This window comes from Ascaphus truei, chromosome 10, assembly GCF_040206685.1.
Source record: "Ascaphus truei isolate aAscTru1 chromosome 10, aAscTru1.hap1, whole genome shotgun sequence".
NCBI classification, from domain to species: domain Eukaryota; kingdom Metazoa; phylum Chordata; class Amphibia; order Anura; family Ascaphidae; genus Ascaphus; species Ascaphus truei.
Window position 1 is genome coordinate 36,401,002 of NC_134492.1, and position 16,428 is coordinate 36,417,429.

At 36.4% G+C, this 16,428-nt stretch overlaps 1 protein-coding gene across 1 annotated transcript in view; it reads right to left on the minus strand.

Moving 5' to 3' along the window:
- Nucleotides 1–302: 302 nt before the first annotated feature.
- The window catches only part of SHCBP1L (SHC binding and spindle associated 1 like), a 50,004-nt gene continuing 33,878 nt past the window's right edge, over nt 303–16,428 (minus strand). The window contains exons 6-10 of the mRNA XM_075616571.1: nt 13,138–13,243; nt 11,948–12,101; nt 6,752–7,002; nt 4,311–4,433; nt 303–790 (exon numbers count right to left, since the gene is read on the minus strand). Of these exons, the coding sequence (XP_075472686.1) occupies nt 545–790; nt 4,311–4,433; nt 6,752–7,002; nt 11,948–12,101; nt 13,138–13,243 (880 nt within the window). The 3' untranslated portion in view covers nt 303–544. The remainder of the gene's footprint in view (nt 791–4,310; nt 4,434–6,751; nt 7,003–11,947; nt 12,102–13,137; nt 13,244–16,428) is intronic.

Genomic DNA, 16,428 nt, shown 5'->3' on the forward strand with positions numbered 1-16,428 from the left:
CAAGTACTTGTCTTCTATAGCAGTGATTTATGCATAGTATGTTTCAAGTCACCAATCTATACTATACTTGAGAAATAAAATAAGTTTTCAGCTGTAAATGTGTTTTCAATCAAGTACCTTATTCCTTTCTCTACACTTTTACATATCTTAAAAACAGAGTTATATTTTTCTCTTTACTGTAAAGAAACACTACATGTAGTTTTCAATTACATTATCTTGGTTAGTGTTTTAGTTAATCACAAACGTGTGTGTGTGTGTGTATATATTAGGGTGTTTTAATTTTAAAAAAAAGTATGCACAGCTTATTTTACAGTATCATATTTATTTTTTTTACATTCCTTAATAATTTTATTGTATTTTAATAAAGGAAGACAACTTTGCAAGGCCTGGTAGTGTAATAAGAAGACATCAGTGTGGAGGATACATGTACAAACTATTCACTAGCAGATTTGTAAACACGAACTTTAGCATAAATAATGAAAACATCTATAAACCTTTTAAATTGGAGTATTTCAACTTTGCGTAAAATTGAGCTGCTCTGTCTTTAATTAAATACTATTCCAATGTCTCCCATAGTGTTTGCTTCCAATTTGTTGTTGCCAATATCGAGGGTGAGATTTTGCAGAGCCTTGGAAAGTGTATCCTCATCTTTCTTATCTCCTGCTGCTGCTTCTTCCATCATGAAATTCACAGCAGTGCTGATCTCATCTGGCTGTAAAATGGTTACACCATAACCATTGTTGCTGTAAATGTGGTTATTGTTCATCTTCACAATAGGTGCAGGAATGATCTGTTTAATATAAAGAAAAAATTCTTATACTTTTTTTACATTTTTAAAAATAAACAAAATTGTAATACGCTGGTATAAGGAGAGCTTGGATCTGCTCACTTTTTGTTAATTTATACTTTTTAAAATGCTCTGTTCCATGTGGTGCATCTGGTTTTCCCTGCAGTTTTTCACACTGTGATGTTAATTCACATACTGACATCACAGGAACTGAACCAGCTGCTTGGCCTGATTTTTGTCTGCAAGTATCTAATGTATGCAAAGAAGAATGGTATTCCAAAAACTGGAACATTCACTATAAAATGTCATGTATATGCCCAGGATGAAATACAATGGATAACCATCTAAAGCATTTGGTTGTAAGCAATTATTGTTGATGCTTTACAAATTAACATTCTACAGCACGTTACAGTGTGACATCAATTTGATAAACAGAATGACAAACAAGTGCAAACCGACACAGACGGTAATGTGAGTCCAAAATCTAGAGGGAATAAGGGGCAATGTTGAAACTAAAGGTAAAGTGGCTGCTCATTAGGGGATGGAGTATGGTCCAGGCACGCAGCTGGATATGTTTGAGGTTTAGGAGGTTGGGGTGTTAGAGGGCGTTGGATAGCATGTAGTTGGGTCCAGCCATACAGCTGGTACCAATAGGGTTGGGGAATGTGGATGTTAGGAGTATGCTAGAAAGGGTTCCTTACACGTGCGTTTCAGAGTTTTTGGAATATGGGAGCTGGATGTAGTGGGCAGGACAGAGGAAGCCTTTAGGGATTTATTTGGGGATGAGGGCTGAGATGTGGTAGGGTTGGGCTGCGTCATTTAGAGCTTTGTAAGTCAGAACTAGGTTTTTACATTTAATTCTAGACGATCTGGGAAGCCACTGCAGGGATTCGCATAGTGGAAGCAGTGAATGAGCAAGAGAAGTCTGGCAGCAACATTTTGGATGGATTGAAGTTTGGACAGGTGAATGAGGGGAATGCCAACTTGGAGAATGTTGCAGTAGTCAAGGCGGGACTGGATACCGGAGTTAGGATTTGAGTTCTTTCATGAGTGAGAAAATAGCGCATCCTAACAATATTTCAGAGATGGAGGCAGCAGGATTTAATGAGGGCTTGAATGTGAGGAATGAAGGAGAGGGCAGAGTCAAAGATGACCCAAAGGCAGCGAGTTTGATGTATTGGTGAGATGGTGGTGTTAGTGACCAGTCTGGGTGACAGTGGAAGGGGGAAAGATTATTAATTATTATTAATTTTGTTTTGGAGATGTTAAGCTACAGGTAACGGTGGGACATCCAGGATGATCTTGAGTGCGGATAGACAGTTGGTTACACGGGACGAGAGGGGGAGAGGTCGGGGAAGGAGAGATAGATGGATTTGAGTGTCATCAGCATAGAGAGATACTGAAAGCCAAAAGATAGTATTCAAGAGGAGAGGTATATAATGAGAACACAAAAAAAAACAATAAAACAATTCACAAATGGCTCCGTTTGGAACATTGTCCTTAATATATTTTTTTTTTTTTACAAGTTTTTATTCTCATCACATACTTATTTAAAACCAGAGACAGAACATGAAACACGGACAGAGCTCAGTGCACATCCAGTGAAGCTTATAAACGGTACAGTGCCTAAATATGTATAGATATCTATTAAATAAAATTGTCTTTTAGTTTAACATTTTGGCCAAAGTGTTGTAAGCCCTTGAGCCACTACACGGCAGACCACATCTCAAGGGTACCTAACACTAATATAAATTCTTAATAACCTGTGCATTACCAGGAAGAATGATTTATAATAAATCTGTCAAAATTCGTTGCATAGTTCTAAGTCTGATTGAAGCTCTTATTAACCCGTACATTACCAGGAAAAGCACTCTGTATTAGATTTGTCACAATCAAACTGCAAGCAAGTTTCCCTGAGAGTGGGAGATGCAATGAAGTGAGCTTTTAACCATTTAAATGTGGGAGGGGGTGAGCTTCAACTAGGTAGGAGGAGCCACCCTCCAATCTGCTAACACCAGCTGAACAAGAATTGTAAAACATACAGTACACCTACAAGCTCATATTGAACCCCCAAAATAACCACAACATATATATAAGCATATAAGTGTCACAGAGGAGTGCTACTGAGCATGGCAATATATATTTAAAACCAGAGACAGTTAAAAGCTCACTCCATTGCATCTCCCACTCTTGGGACCTTGCTTACTTGCAGTTTGATTGTGACAAATCTAATACAGAGTGCTTTTCCTGGTAATGTACAGGTTAATAAGAGCTTCAATCAGACTTAGAACTATGCAACGAATTTTGACAGATTAATTATAAATAATTCATCCTGGTAATGCACAGGTTATTAAGAATTTATATTAGTGTTAGGTACCCTTGAGATGTGGTCTGCTGTGTAGTGGCTCAAAGGATTACAACACTTTGGCCAACTTTGGCCAAACTAAAAGACCATTTATTTAAAAGATATTTATACATATATATTTAGGCACTGTACCGTGTATAAGTTTCACTGGATGTGCACTGAGCTCTGTCTGTGTTTCATGTTCTGTCTCTGGTTTTAAATATAGATTGCCATGCTCAGTAGCACTCCTCTGTGACACTTATATGCTTATATATATGTCGTGGTTATTTTGGGGGTTCAATAGGAGCTTGCAGGTGTCCTGTATGTTTCATCACATACTTAATTGAAAAATCCTGCTGAAGTTTTTTATTTTGAAGCAATGTAAAAAAAATACAAATAATTTTTGTGTAATACAAATTTAAGAAATATAATGCTTTGAACTCTGCAAGTTTAAATCGCTGCACACTTGGATATAAGCACCTATCAAAAGCAGTGTTCAGCGTTCCATGTTATATATTGCATTTTGCATTTCGTTTTCAGGCCTACACATTGAAAGCAATGCAACATATAATAAGCCCACAACAGTTTTTTTTTTTTAAATTAACATTGAAAATGTTAAAATATTTTCTGTAAATTGTGCCTTCAGATTGTCATATACATGTAATTAGCAGAAACATTTGTTTTTATGAGAAAAATCAATAGACATTTTACCTCGAGTGCTAAAGAACAAAAGATGGCTCAACGTCAATGATTGTAAAAAGGCTTTTTAGAGGTATATCAGTGCAAATGTATTTTTAAAACTGTATCTTGGATTGCTCTATTAAATGTTTTAAATAAGGCGAAAGGTGTAAGAATGATTAAGGTGCTTCACTTTACTGCAATTTCCATTTACAGTATATTAAAATCCTGGTCAACTTTGTTATATGTACACAACTTCTGCAACAATTAATTGACCTTTGTTAAAAAACAGTTACTGCCCTAAATAGTTTAGCTGCTAGAAATAAGGATACTGACTGAAGTGTAAACCACAAATTACAGTTAATTATTACTGTGAGTAGTCTGTAACGCCTAACTGCTATAACTATTTGCTTGTATAAACACATGAAGCGATATACGGTATATGCACTCCCTCATTCTACATTCCAGGGCTCCTAAACAAAATGTAAACTGTGCTGTTACCTTTAAATTAATTCCACCTTGTGTGCTCTTTAAACTGTCACTAGTTTTGAAGGAATTACAGTGGTGAATCTCATTTCCTTCAAGAATAGCAGCACTGCCTGGATACAGCTCCACACCAGCCCCCTTTAGCATAAAAACAGTAATCAACAACGCTGATTATAAAAACAGTAATGCTTTACATCAAACTGACATTTGCAAATCATCTAACAAACCTTCAACGTTCACTTAAAAAATATATGTATATTTTTATTTCTTAAGAACATGTATAGTACAGTAATTAGAATTATTAGTGTAGTCTGTCTCTAAAGAATCACCCATCTTTGTAATGCAAAGATTGAGACACTTGCATTCCCTTTGAAGTTTTGTTGCATGCTGTCTAAATATTACTTTTTTTTATCCAGTACAGTTTTAGATTTTTGAGAGATTTACAGAATCGGAATCGGTGGTTCTCAAGTTAATCTTCCGGAAGTTGTGGTCTCAAAAGCCTTATAAAATGCACAGGCTACAGGAGAGCTGCTTAAAGTGATCTTTCAATCGCTAATAAAGGCATATTGTTAGATATAGGTCCTGTATTTGTAACTGTTTTATATGTATTTATAAATATTACGAATGAAGCCAATTGTAAGTATGTAAGTGGTCTTTGATATAGTAACATTTGAGATTACCTGATCTATCGTATGTACCAAATGAATGTCTATTGTTACATTTTCAGGGCTAAGAACCACTCACGTTGTAGGCCTACCACGGGTGCATAAAGGATCAAGTAGTCAGGAACTTGCATGTAGTCAAGGTAGTAAAATCCAGGCACTCCAATGGTGTTTGGTGAAGTAAAGTGTTTATTCAAGCAGGATCGCCGTTTTGGTCTACTCTGGGACCTTTGTCAAGATGTCATCTTTTCTTCACCAAAGACCATTGGAGTGCCTGGATTCTTCTAAAAACAAGGAGTATTTAAGCCATATGAGACGTCCAACTGGGTTTATATGTGCAACCTAATGCAAGTAAAGAGCAGACAATGGGGATAAAGGCAACAAGCAAATGATACCATAAGGCAAAGGCAGAGACCCTTGCCAGAACAGCTTACAATCTTACCTCTTATTCAGCACAGTCTAAAGCCAATGCCCTGGATCTTTTTCATGAGCGATTATATTTGTCATCTAAAGTGATGGATTGGGATGAGTGCTGGGATTCCCCATTGTCCACATGCTTGAGTTCATGATCTCTAAATGGGACTGTGGATGTCTGTACTGTGTTAACATGTTAATCTGAGCATCAGTGAGCATATGAAAGATTAATATGAATTATATGGTTTGTAAATTGTGGGTGATTGCAAGTAAAAGAAAAAATAAATTATAAATTAAGTGTAAAACTATAAATAAGATATTGTCCTGTCTTAGATGCAAACATTGTGATATCTAGGACTCTTTTCAACATAGAATGAGCAAAGAAAGATGTGATGAAAGTCTAATGGATACTATGTTGAAAATTACAATAATGTATAAGTAATGTATAAGAAAGGTAACTCTTGTAATGCCTAGAAGTACAATGTCATCTTTTGGTAACAATTCTTGATGGGCAGTCAACACAATAATGATTTTATGAGAACTTCAAACATTTAAGTGTAAGGGTTCAACTAATCATGACATCATCATTCTCTCCGACTTGCTATACATTTGTCCACTTTTTTTGACAAATTTGGGAAGGCTGTGTTAGGTAATTTTACCTACTACATTCACAGTGCAATGTCTGGGACCCTTAATGATTCATTCGGTCATTATTATAATTTTACATATAGAATTATAGGTACAAGCCTAAACACTTTATGAGAATAACTGTAGCCAAAATACAACTATTTTATGCAATGTAGATTTTCATAGACTAAAGGAAACTAAAGTCTCTATTATAAAACATTTCATTTCCCACAATAACTATATTATACTATAATACTATATACAAAAAGCATAGAAGAGAACACCAAACATAATAAAAACAGAAATCAGCAATTTTAATTTGAAAGCATTTTTTTCATCATAAATGTTAAAATGAAAGGTATTTCATTTTAATAATAATTACAAGTGTTAACCTTTTTTTGATAAAATACTATTGCCCTCCTTATGCCTGGACATCAGAGATAGGGTACGGAAGGGAATTCGAGGGGTAGGGTAGGGTACGGAAGGGAATTTGAGGAATAGGTTAAGCAGAGGGCAAAGCTATCCTTAAATTAAGGAAGGGAGCTGTGGTGCCGTTTACATTGACAGCTCTGTCTTCGCTAAAGCTGATGAATCTTAAACTGAAAGTCACTAGCTGTCCGATAAATGTAAAAAGGACAAACTACCATAGCAATACCACAATAATAAAAATTACTTATCGGGTTTTATCGCAATATTACCATCATATAGCTATATTGCCGAACTGTACATAAAACACTGAAATGTTTAATTTACCTGGGAGCCTGTTATCTCACAGTCTTTCATTGTTAGAGCAGCACCTGTAAGGACACACACTCCAGTTCCTTCACACTTTAGAACACAGTCTTCCAGAATCATGTGGCCAGATTCCACAACGACAATGCCATCAGATGTCCCTTGCTGAACTAATGTCAGATGAAGTAACTTTATGTTTTGGGCCTTGGATACAACAAAGCTATCACAAGCAGAATCTGATGTAATGAGAACCCCTTCTCTTTTTCCAGCTCCTAAAACAAAGGAGAAAGAAAATAACTAGGATTGATGGAAAGTATTAGAATAAAATAATGTTACAGTAACTTTTTTGTTTCAAATAATAAATACAGTAATACATTCAACAATGAAAGGTGAAAATTCTAACAATGTCTAAAGTAGTAACATACTATGGAATTAGTTATTCAGCTTCATATTGGAGTACATGGAATAACAGTAGTCACTATGTTCTGAAACACATAAAAAACTAAGTTTCTTTGACTCTTGTTTGGAGGCTATACTGGCTGAAAGTAGCAACAATATCCAGTAAGACTTGATAAGGATATTTGCACATTTCTCTAAAATACAGGCCACATGAAATGGTTTACTGTCATGTTATAACATGCAAAAATTAAAACAGTGTTATGTTCTGAACAACACTGCCTAATCTTTAGATTTTTGTTAAAAGGGATTCAACAACTCGTAACCAAATAAAAAAAATCTTGAATATACAAAAAATAAAATATGCAGACACTATTGAATCTTCAACTTCATTGACATACACTACAATATAATCTGCCATTGTCAGTTGATATTGCTTAAAGAAACAAACTAAAATCCTGTAGCAAAAATGTCAGAGCATGTCTGTATGGGATCCCGCTACAATCCTTACTGAATGGGATTGTTAATTGAAAGCATAGTTTAACTCTTGGATTTTAGCCAGATTCCCATTATAACAGCAGTTCTTGTTCAGGCCCTTAACCTTGCACTATTTCCTTTACAACTAAACTACTGATGCACCAGCTCCAATTTCCCTTAACTCTCTAATGCTGACACTCCTAACATTGGGCTGTTAATTTTTCATATCAATGGGGTGGACATTAATAGCTACTTTAAAGCAACAGTCCATGCTGCTCAATATTTTCTTTTAAATATTTTGCTGGACTTCTTGGAGGTGACGGAAAGATGGGCCCTATTGCTGTCAGCTCCAAAGGGGGAGGGGGGGAAATAAATCGTCTTATATCTCAGACATCTACTTGACTGGACATTGCTGAAAAGGCAAATAACCTACAGGATATTGATCCTGGGGAATTTTTCTGAACTACCCCACTCTGCACCCAGGAATTTTACTAACAGTGCTTGTTTTATACATAGCTGGGCAGTGTAACACTTTGTTCTGGTTTAATAGCTCAGATCTATCATACCTCTTTGTATCCCGTGACATAACTTACCCCACCACCTGTGATTTGATCGACGGGGAGCTAGGGAGACGCCAAAGGTGAAATTAGACGCATGGCCGGAGTGTTCGAGACAGTAACAGAATACATGTGGGACTGGGGAGCTTCCATGCTACGGTTTTCAGCACAGGAATATCTCGAAAGACGCAGTTTTTGAGTACCTACAGCTCAGACACAGTAACCTATCAGAACCCTTAAAATCAAGAAGCAGGATTCGCCCTACATCTGACTGGAGAGAGGGAACCAGGCTCTGCCTACCGTGGTGCGTACTCCCCAAAGTCTTGAAGACCAATCCCATCTTTTTACAGAATATAAAAGAGGGGGTGGACCCCAAACAAAGCACAAGGAAGTGGTGGTGTATTCAGCTTAAGCAAAGTACTAAAGAGTTTTTCATGTACTAGATTGCAATCAACACCCCTCACAAATTCACAGATGCTCTATCTCTGTTTTGTTGAAGACCGTAAGGGCGTTATTATTTCTTATATTACTCATCAAGAACATTACCCAGAATTTGCATTGTTTTTCCAACCAATCAACATCTTAAAGATGTCTTTTAACAATCCTATAATAAAGAAAAGGCTATTCAAGTACTGTATGTTACCTCACGCCCTGAGGAATCACAGGATGGAGGAAGCCTTATCCAAGAAATTACAAAGGAGATTCTGAAGAGAATCAGGCCTTACATTATTGAAGGATCTTCCTTCGTTAAGAAACTCATTGACAACCCAATAGCGTGGTTAAAATCTCACCCACTTAATGATGTCCAACTAATGGAGAAACTTACCTCCTTTCTGAACCATACCACAAGAAAGTTTGCTAGAGTTTGGGATCCCTGGGATGTGGGATAAGGGTATGATTTTAAATAGAAAAGAGGATTTGGGAGTGAGGAGAGGATGATATGTTGTTCATAAAATGTTCTATGCTATGTAATGTAACTGTTGATGACTAAGAATTCTGTTACAAAATGGTTGTTTCCCCTGTCCTCCCCCTTTTTCTTCCTGTACCCCTTCCCTTCCCATTTATATTTCACTCTTAATAAAAAATATGAGTTTAAAAATAAACCTCACCCACTCCTTGGAGATCTAGCCTGTTGGGGAGATTTGAGAATACTCCACAAATTAGAGCACAAGCTACTAAATACAGTTACGAACGAACCAATTCTATATTTACCAATTCTTCAGAATCTACACTGAGTTTGTAGTAAAAAAGCAGCTGAGCATGGAAAGCATGACGTGCTGTATCACGGTAGAACAGAAACATAAGATCAAACCTGCATGACTGGGACTATCGGTAAAAAAACAATTCTGATGAAACGTTGATTCCTCCTGAGAAATCAGAATTCCTTTGCATACGGAAAAAGATAAAAACGCTCAAGTTTTTAGGATGATAAACTACTTCTTCGCCAAGATCTCACTGTTCTTTTTAAAAGGAAGAAGACGTTAGCTTCCTCTTTCTCAGATGGAGCAGAGAGAGGATTAAGCTCTAACTCACTAGTCATGCTTAAATTACAATGTGGGCAGTGTTACAGATTCCTCCATTTTCCCTCAGAGGCTTATTCTCCAATTTCAGATACTAACGATCCAACCAGTATTAGATGGAAACTGTCTCTTCAGAAAAACATGTTCTGATTTATGTTTTGTTATGTTGTTTTTAGTATTTGCTGTTTTTATACTTTTCTCAGGACCTAGCTGCTGGTACTCACTAACAAATTGTTTCTAGAAAAGTTATTTGTTTTCTTACTATTTTGGGACACTGTTATGTTCTCATATATATAAAACCTGACTATGATCAACCACTAAAATATCGCGATATAAGTCTGAAAGATGTTAAGGACAATATTACCCACAAATGAAATAACCTTTCTATAGTAATACAGCAGTTCTGGACACATCTGAACAATACAATTTTTTTTACTAGGACTCTCTAGATCAGATATAAGAGAGATTTGAGCTATTTCTTGAATACATGCGATGTCCTTTATTAACACTATCGAGATATGCATTTTTGACAAACTTTGACAAATCATTAATTGTAAGCTATCGGGCTTAGAGTTACATCGTTACATAGTACAGGGGTGTGCAAACTGTTGGTGCTGCGCCCCCCCCTGCCTGCTCCCCCCGGTGCTTGCGCCCCCCCTCCTACCTTGTTTTCCGGTGTCAAATTACGCCGCGGGGTCATTTGACGCCGCGTTGCCATGGCGATTGGCCATGTGACGTCACATCGCATTGTCCCGCGGCAGCAAATGAAGCCGTGTTGCCATGGTGATGCATCACCACGCTTCTGAATCTCGGTAAGTTGAGAGTTGCAGAGGTCTCAAGCGATCTCCCGGCATTAAATTAAATGCCTTGGGGAAGAGCATGGGGCTTCTGCAACCGCCCGCGCCCCTCCAGGAAAATCTTGCGCACCCCTGACATAGTAGTTGAGGTGGAAAAGACATGTTCATCGAGTTAAAAGCCTGGAATTTCCTGCAATCTGGGTCTAACCCATGGCCAGTAAACTACAACCCTAGAACTCTGCTCGTTTTGGACTCACAGACCCCTCTTCTTGCTAAAGACTGAGCCTTGCTGACAAAGTGTTCAGCCCTGTTCTGGACTCTGAAAACGGACTACGGTAAATTGCTGAAAATAAGCTCCTTTATGTTTTCTTTGTGACATGTTGAATGCAAACTCTTTTTGTGTTCCACTTTTTTGAGGCTAAAATAAAAGCCATATTCAGACAGACCCAAGTGTCATTGCCTTCTCACTGCAATGTCACAATGTTATTTTGAGTAAATCACTTTATATTTATAGGCTTCAGTGTCAAAACTACATCATGAGTTCTGTGGGACATGGCTTTATTAGGCTTCATCCTATATTAATAAAATGAATGACTATACAAATGTAAATAATAAAAATAAGGTTTTATATTTCAATAATAAACTCGTTAACTTTTTGAATGGCCTATTCTAAATTGGCCTCAAACCGTATTGGATTAACTTGATTAGAAAATGTAATGGCTGGATTATTGAGAAGGTAATTTAATATATCCCGATGTGGGCAATCACACTGTGGTTTTCCGAAAAATTGCTACTGATTGAATAGTGGTTTGCGGCTGATCGCTCCGTGAGAGAACTCTTTCTTCTATGTGCACTGCCTAATTACAGATATCCTACTGAATAATATTTGCACAATGAACACATTATAACTTAAAATGTTGGGGGTGATGCTAATGAAAGACCAGATTCTTTAGAAGTAACTATTATTACAAATGTTAATGGTTGCAGTCACATCATCTAAAGTCATGAATAGATCAGTTACAATTCACCCATTGTAAACTATAAATCTGTTTTAATTGTAATAACGTAATCTTTACCAGATTTACCATTTTATCACATACAGTACAACATTCTAACATACTTTTCTATGTTGATCCACCAGCACCGTACATATTTAATTTAAATTCATCATTGTGTATATTGATTTTACTGTGAACCCTATTTACTAAGTGGTGCTATATGGAAGGTGTTTTATGGCTGTGAAACAGTTTTTTTCTCTTTGATTAATAATATACTTACTCTTTGCTTGATGGCTTCTTCATTCACTCTTTAATTGACTATCTTGATATTTTACTTGAACTACGTATTAAGTGTTACCTTGCTTTTCATTTAGTTCATATTGTTAAGAGTTACTCTGTATTTATTTAACAATAAGCATAAAGAGAACATACCAATATGAACTCTAGTTTATTTACATAATAAAATGCTAACCTTTAATAGTGATGTCATCTGTTAACATAGCGAGTCCAAGAGCCTGATATTCTCCTGGGAAAATGACTACAGTATCTCCACAGTAACTGTTGTCCAGAGCTGCATCCAAATTATTTTGTTGCTGGAGCAGAGTGTCTGAAGAGAACGCTTTCACCTACGCAGGAAGGAAAAAATATCTATATGAATTTGTAAAAACATGTACCTAGAAAATAGTTATTGGAGTCTACAAAACAAACAAAATGAAGCCCTATTTTTTTAATTGCGGAAATTCTAACAGATATTAAGCTAAATATTGTTAGAAGCCTTAACACTGTCATTGCAACAGTGCCAAAGACTCTTACTCCAGGGCCATATTTTTGCTATTTCAGCATAAAAGGCCCCAACCCGCCTTGAAGGCAGGAAACCAGACCTCCTCTTCTATTGCAGCAGTGGGTATCAGAGTGTCACTGTTGTAACCAGCTTTAACCACAAGCAAAACTGGTATGACATTCCCTGATTAAAAAGGTTAGAGGAGGAATTGACACAGTCATTAAGGGTAACTCTTTTAATCATAATCTACCATTCTACACATTGAAACAGAAAGTGTGGCCCAGTGGGAGAACCTGACAGTCTTGACATTATCATCCACTTTTTACTTCTCTCTGTGCTTCAGGCACCAAAAATGAAATTGGTTTTATAAGCTCTTTGGGGAAGTAAGCATCTTTATCTGCGTGTGTGTGTGAGATGCTGTATACACTGTCAGTGCTATAAAGGAAAATTATAAAATATGAGTGCAATTTCCATGTGTTCTCTACAGTTTGTGACTCCTACAGGTTTATCTATTTATTTTATTTATAAAATGTTTTACCAGGAAGTAATACATTGAGAGTTACCTCTCGTTTTCAAGTATGTCCTGAGTAAGTAGTATTGAGTGTATTATATAAAGGAGCCTCATACCATAGATGACCTGTTTGCTACTCCCTAAGATGCTTATCAGAGCTGTCCAACTTGGATGACAGGATATTGGATAAGATTTTATATACCCCCAGTATAGGAAATCCATATTGTATTATACGTTGGTCAGTCTAGTGGTTTCTGTCTTTGATTAAGTTATTAACTTCCATTTGTTTTCTGTATACCCAATTATAAGAAATATGACCTGAATTTCTACATGCTCATATTTTTATTTGATAAATTGGTTGTCTTCTTACCATGTCTGTAGTCATAATTTTTGCCACAACATGAGTTACAACTTTCCCAGAGTCTCTTTGCCCTTTCCTACGTCTTAGTATTCTAGGGAAGAATGGCCCGTGAGCTCTGTAATGTAAATTAAATGAATACATGAAGAAAAAAATAATTCACCAAGCTTTTCAGCGTATGCATGAAACCGCTTAATTTCCAAAGTCTCTGTATCAATCTGTTACAGATATTATGTTAAACAATAGCCTTATACATAAGAGATACCAAAAATGTATTGCATCACAAAACATTCCCAGTTCTTAATGCTAAACATTGTGAAAAGCACATTGAGTACTTTCTCATTGGACTAAATCACATTCCTTAGTACTCAGCCCACGCAATCATAGAAACTACATGTGTTTCAGGGAATCTTGCCACAAGTGGACAGAGCCTGTGAGAGGCATAGCACAACCGATCTGCTACTACCAGGTGCTTCTAACTAGATGCCAATAATTCTTTAATGAGATTATAATTGGTGTCAAATTCCTCTTGTTTTCTGTTTCCATTATCTATATTTTACTAGTGTTTACTAATGTTTTGTATTTGACTGTTGCCTAGTTAGTGCAAGTCGAACTCTGCAGTTTAAGCAGAACTGTAGAATTTTACATCTGAATAAGCAGAGCTTTTTGACAACAGTAGCTATGGAAACAGTTTTGTGCTAGAATAAAAATGTTCTTTTTGCACACAAACATAAACAAACAAATAGAGATATAAACACCCCCTCCAATTTCAGCCCAAAATACAAGAGTTCAGCCAATGTATTTTACGGAGTTGTATCACAGTAAAACAAGTATCCAATAATATTTCTTACTGCACAATAGGACAAATGCTTGCAGTACTCCCTAATACACTTATTTAAGAAAGTTATGCAGAGCGTAAAATATCCAAGACATTGCAGCTGTTTCAATTAGACCTGCTGTCTCTGTGGCTAAAAAATGAATCGGAGTGTGATAAATTAAATCTCTAGGGAAAGCACAACAATCTTTTGTTGTACGACCAATGTTTTGGGAACCAGAGGATTAATATTTGCAATGTATATTTTTAACACTGGGAAGCATTTATATAAAAAATGTTGTAGCAGCCACATGAAATGACAGCAAGTATAAACCACTTTATGGCAGATTTATATGTTTGCAATTGAAGCATTATGCTAGTAAAGTGTGTGTGTGTGTGTGTGTGTGTGTGTGTGTGTGTGTGTGTGTGTGTGTGTGTGTGTGTGTGTGTGTGTGTGTGTGTGTGTGTGTGTGTGTGTGTGTGTGTGTGTGTGTGTGTGTGTGTGTGATTAAAACTGGCAAAGTATAGTGATTAGACATCACAACTATCAAGAGAAGGCAAGAACTAATCTGTTCATTGTGCAAAGGGACCCCTATTCCCTCTGTATTCTAGAATAAAACTAAACAGAGTTCCCAGCACTCCAATTAGAAAAAGGTCAAAAATACATGAGACATGAATAGCAAAAAATAGAAATAATTTACTAGTGCTTGACTGAAGATAAGATCAAATAAAAAATATATTGTCCACATATCTATATTATGTTTTAATGAGGGAGCAAAAATGTAGATTGTTAAGAAAGATTTTGTGTTCTATCCCTGACATAAATATATTGGCGTATGGATGCTATATTGGCCCCTGCATACGCTAATATATTTACGTCAGAGATCAAAAATGTTGCCCGTTCATTGAAACTTGGTATAAATATGTGGACAATTTTTTTTAATTTGGAAAGGTACAGAAAGTGAGCTGAAATCATTGATAAATGAAGCGAACCAATTCATGGTACAATTACATTTACTATGGAATGTAAAAGTGAACAAATTCATTTCTTTGATGTTACAGTAACTGAAAAGAAAGTAAAAACACAAAATAGTGCAATATTGTCTACTCCAATAAAATAGCTTCAATACTGGAGTTTCTATAGAATTTGCACTCACGTGTTTAACGTAAAATGAGAGCGTTGTGGTTGTTATATCAGTGACTACTAAGGAGCCCTTGTTGATGACATCTAGAGTGGAGGACAACTTTAATCAGCCCAGTACCTGCTGTGACGGCCGTGGAGCGGATGCTGTTGCTGTGAATACCTTGTCTGACCCTATGACCCAGGGTGGTCTGAATGCTCATAAACAAAGGCACTTATGTAAGTCGAATACTTTGTGTTTTTAATATTAAAAACAGTACTATACTATTTTGCTTTCCCTCTTTTGTATATGGAATTTCCCCCCCTCTATGTGGATCTGGAGTACCTGTCTGGAGACATAAGTTGGTAACTTTGAACAACCACAACGCTCTCATTTTACGTTAAACACGTGAGTGCAAATTCTATAGAAACTCCAGTATTGAAGCTATTTTATTGGAGTAGATAATATTGCACTATTTTGTGTTTTTACTTTCTTTTCCATGTCCTGATGTGATTTGCGCACCTGTTTCTCCTTCGTTTGCTGTTTGAATTTGGTTTGAATTCTACGTCAGGAGCTGCAGTCATTAAGGATAGTATATCATCTGTGTTACCTTTGATTTGTTGTGATTTGATTATTTGCGCTTGGTTTTTTCTTTTCACATGTTACAGTAACTAAAACTGAAATTGGACAACATACTGATATTTACACAAAATCAACAGATCGGAAAAATGTTTTACTATTATCTAGTTTCCATCCACCAGGAACTGAAAGGGGATTACTCAGAAGCCAACTCTTGAAAGTTAGGCGGATTACCTGAGATAATAAAACATATGAAAAAGGGATAATGAGATGGTTAACAAATTTATCTCTAGAGCAGTGGTGGTCAACATGATAATCTATTGCCATATAACCCCTGCCTATAACTCCTATTGCCCTATATAACCATTCCATATAACCTCACTCTGTGATGAAGAACCTGCAAGATGCCTGTTGCCTACCAGTGCTCTAGGGCAGTGTTATTCAAATCTATCCTCATAACTCACGGCCACGCCAGGTTTCTGAGGCAATCACCTAACATTGTATTAATATGCAAAGAAGTCTATTCACCTGGATGCAAGTGCATTGGTTATTCCCAAAACCTGGTGTGACTGAGCCATCAGGAGAGGTTTGAAAAACACTACACTAGGGGATATGATAAAGATATGCTAAATAAACAAAAATATTAAATACAATTAATTCCACGAATATCATTGTTGAAAACCGAGAGTACCAAAAAAGGCAATGAAAAAATACCCTTTGTTTCAACTTTTGATACAAATTCTAATGATATAAAGAGGGCCATTTTAAAACATTGGCAAATAATACAAA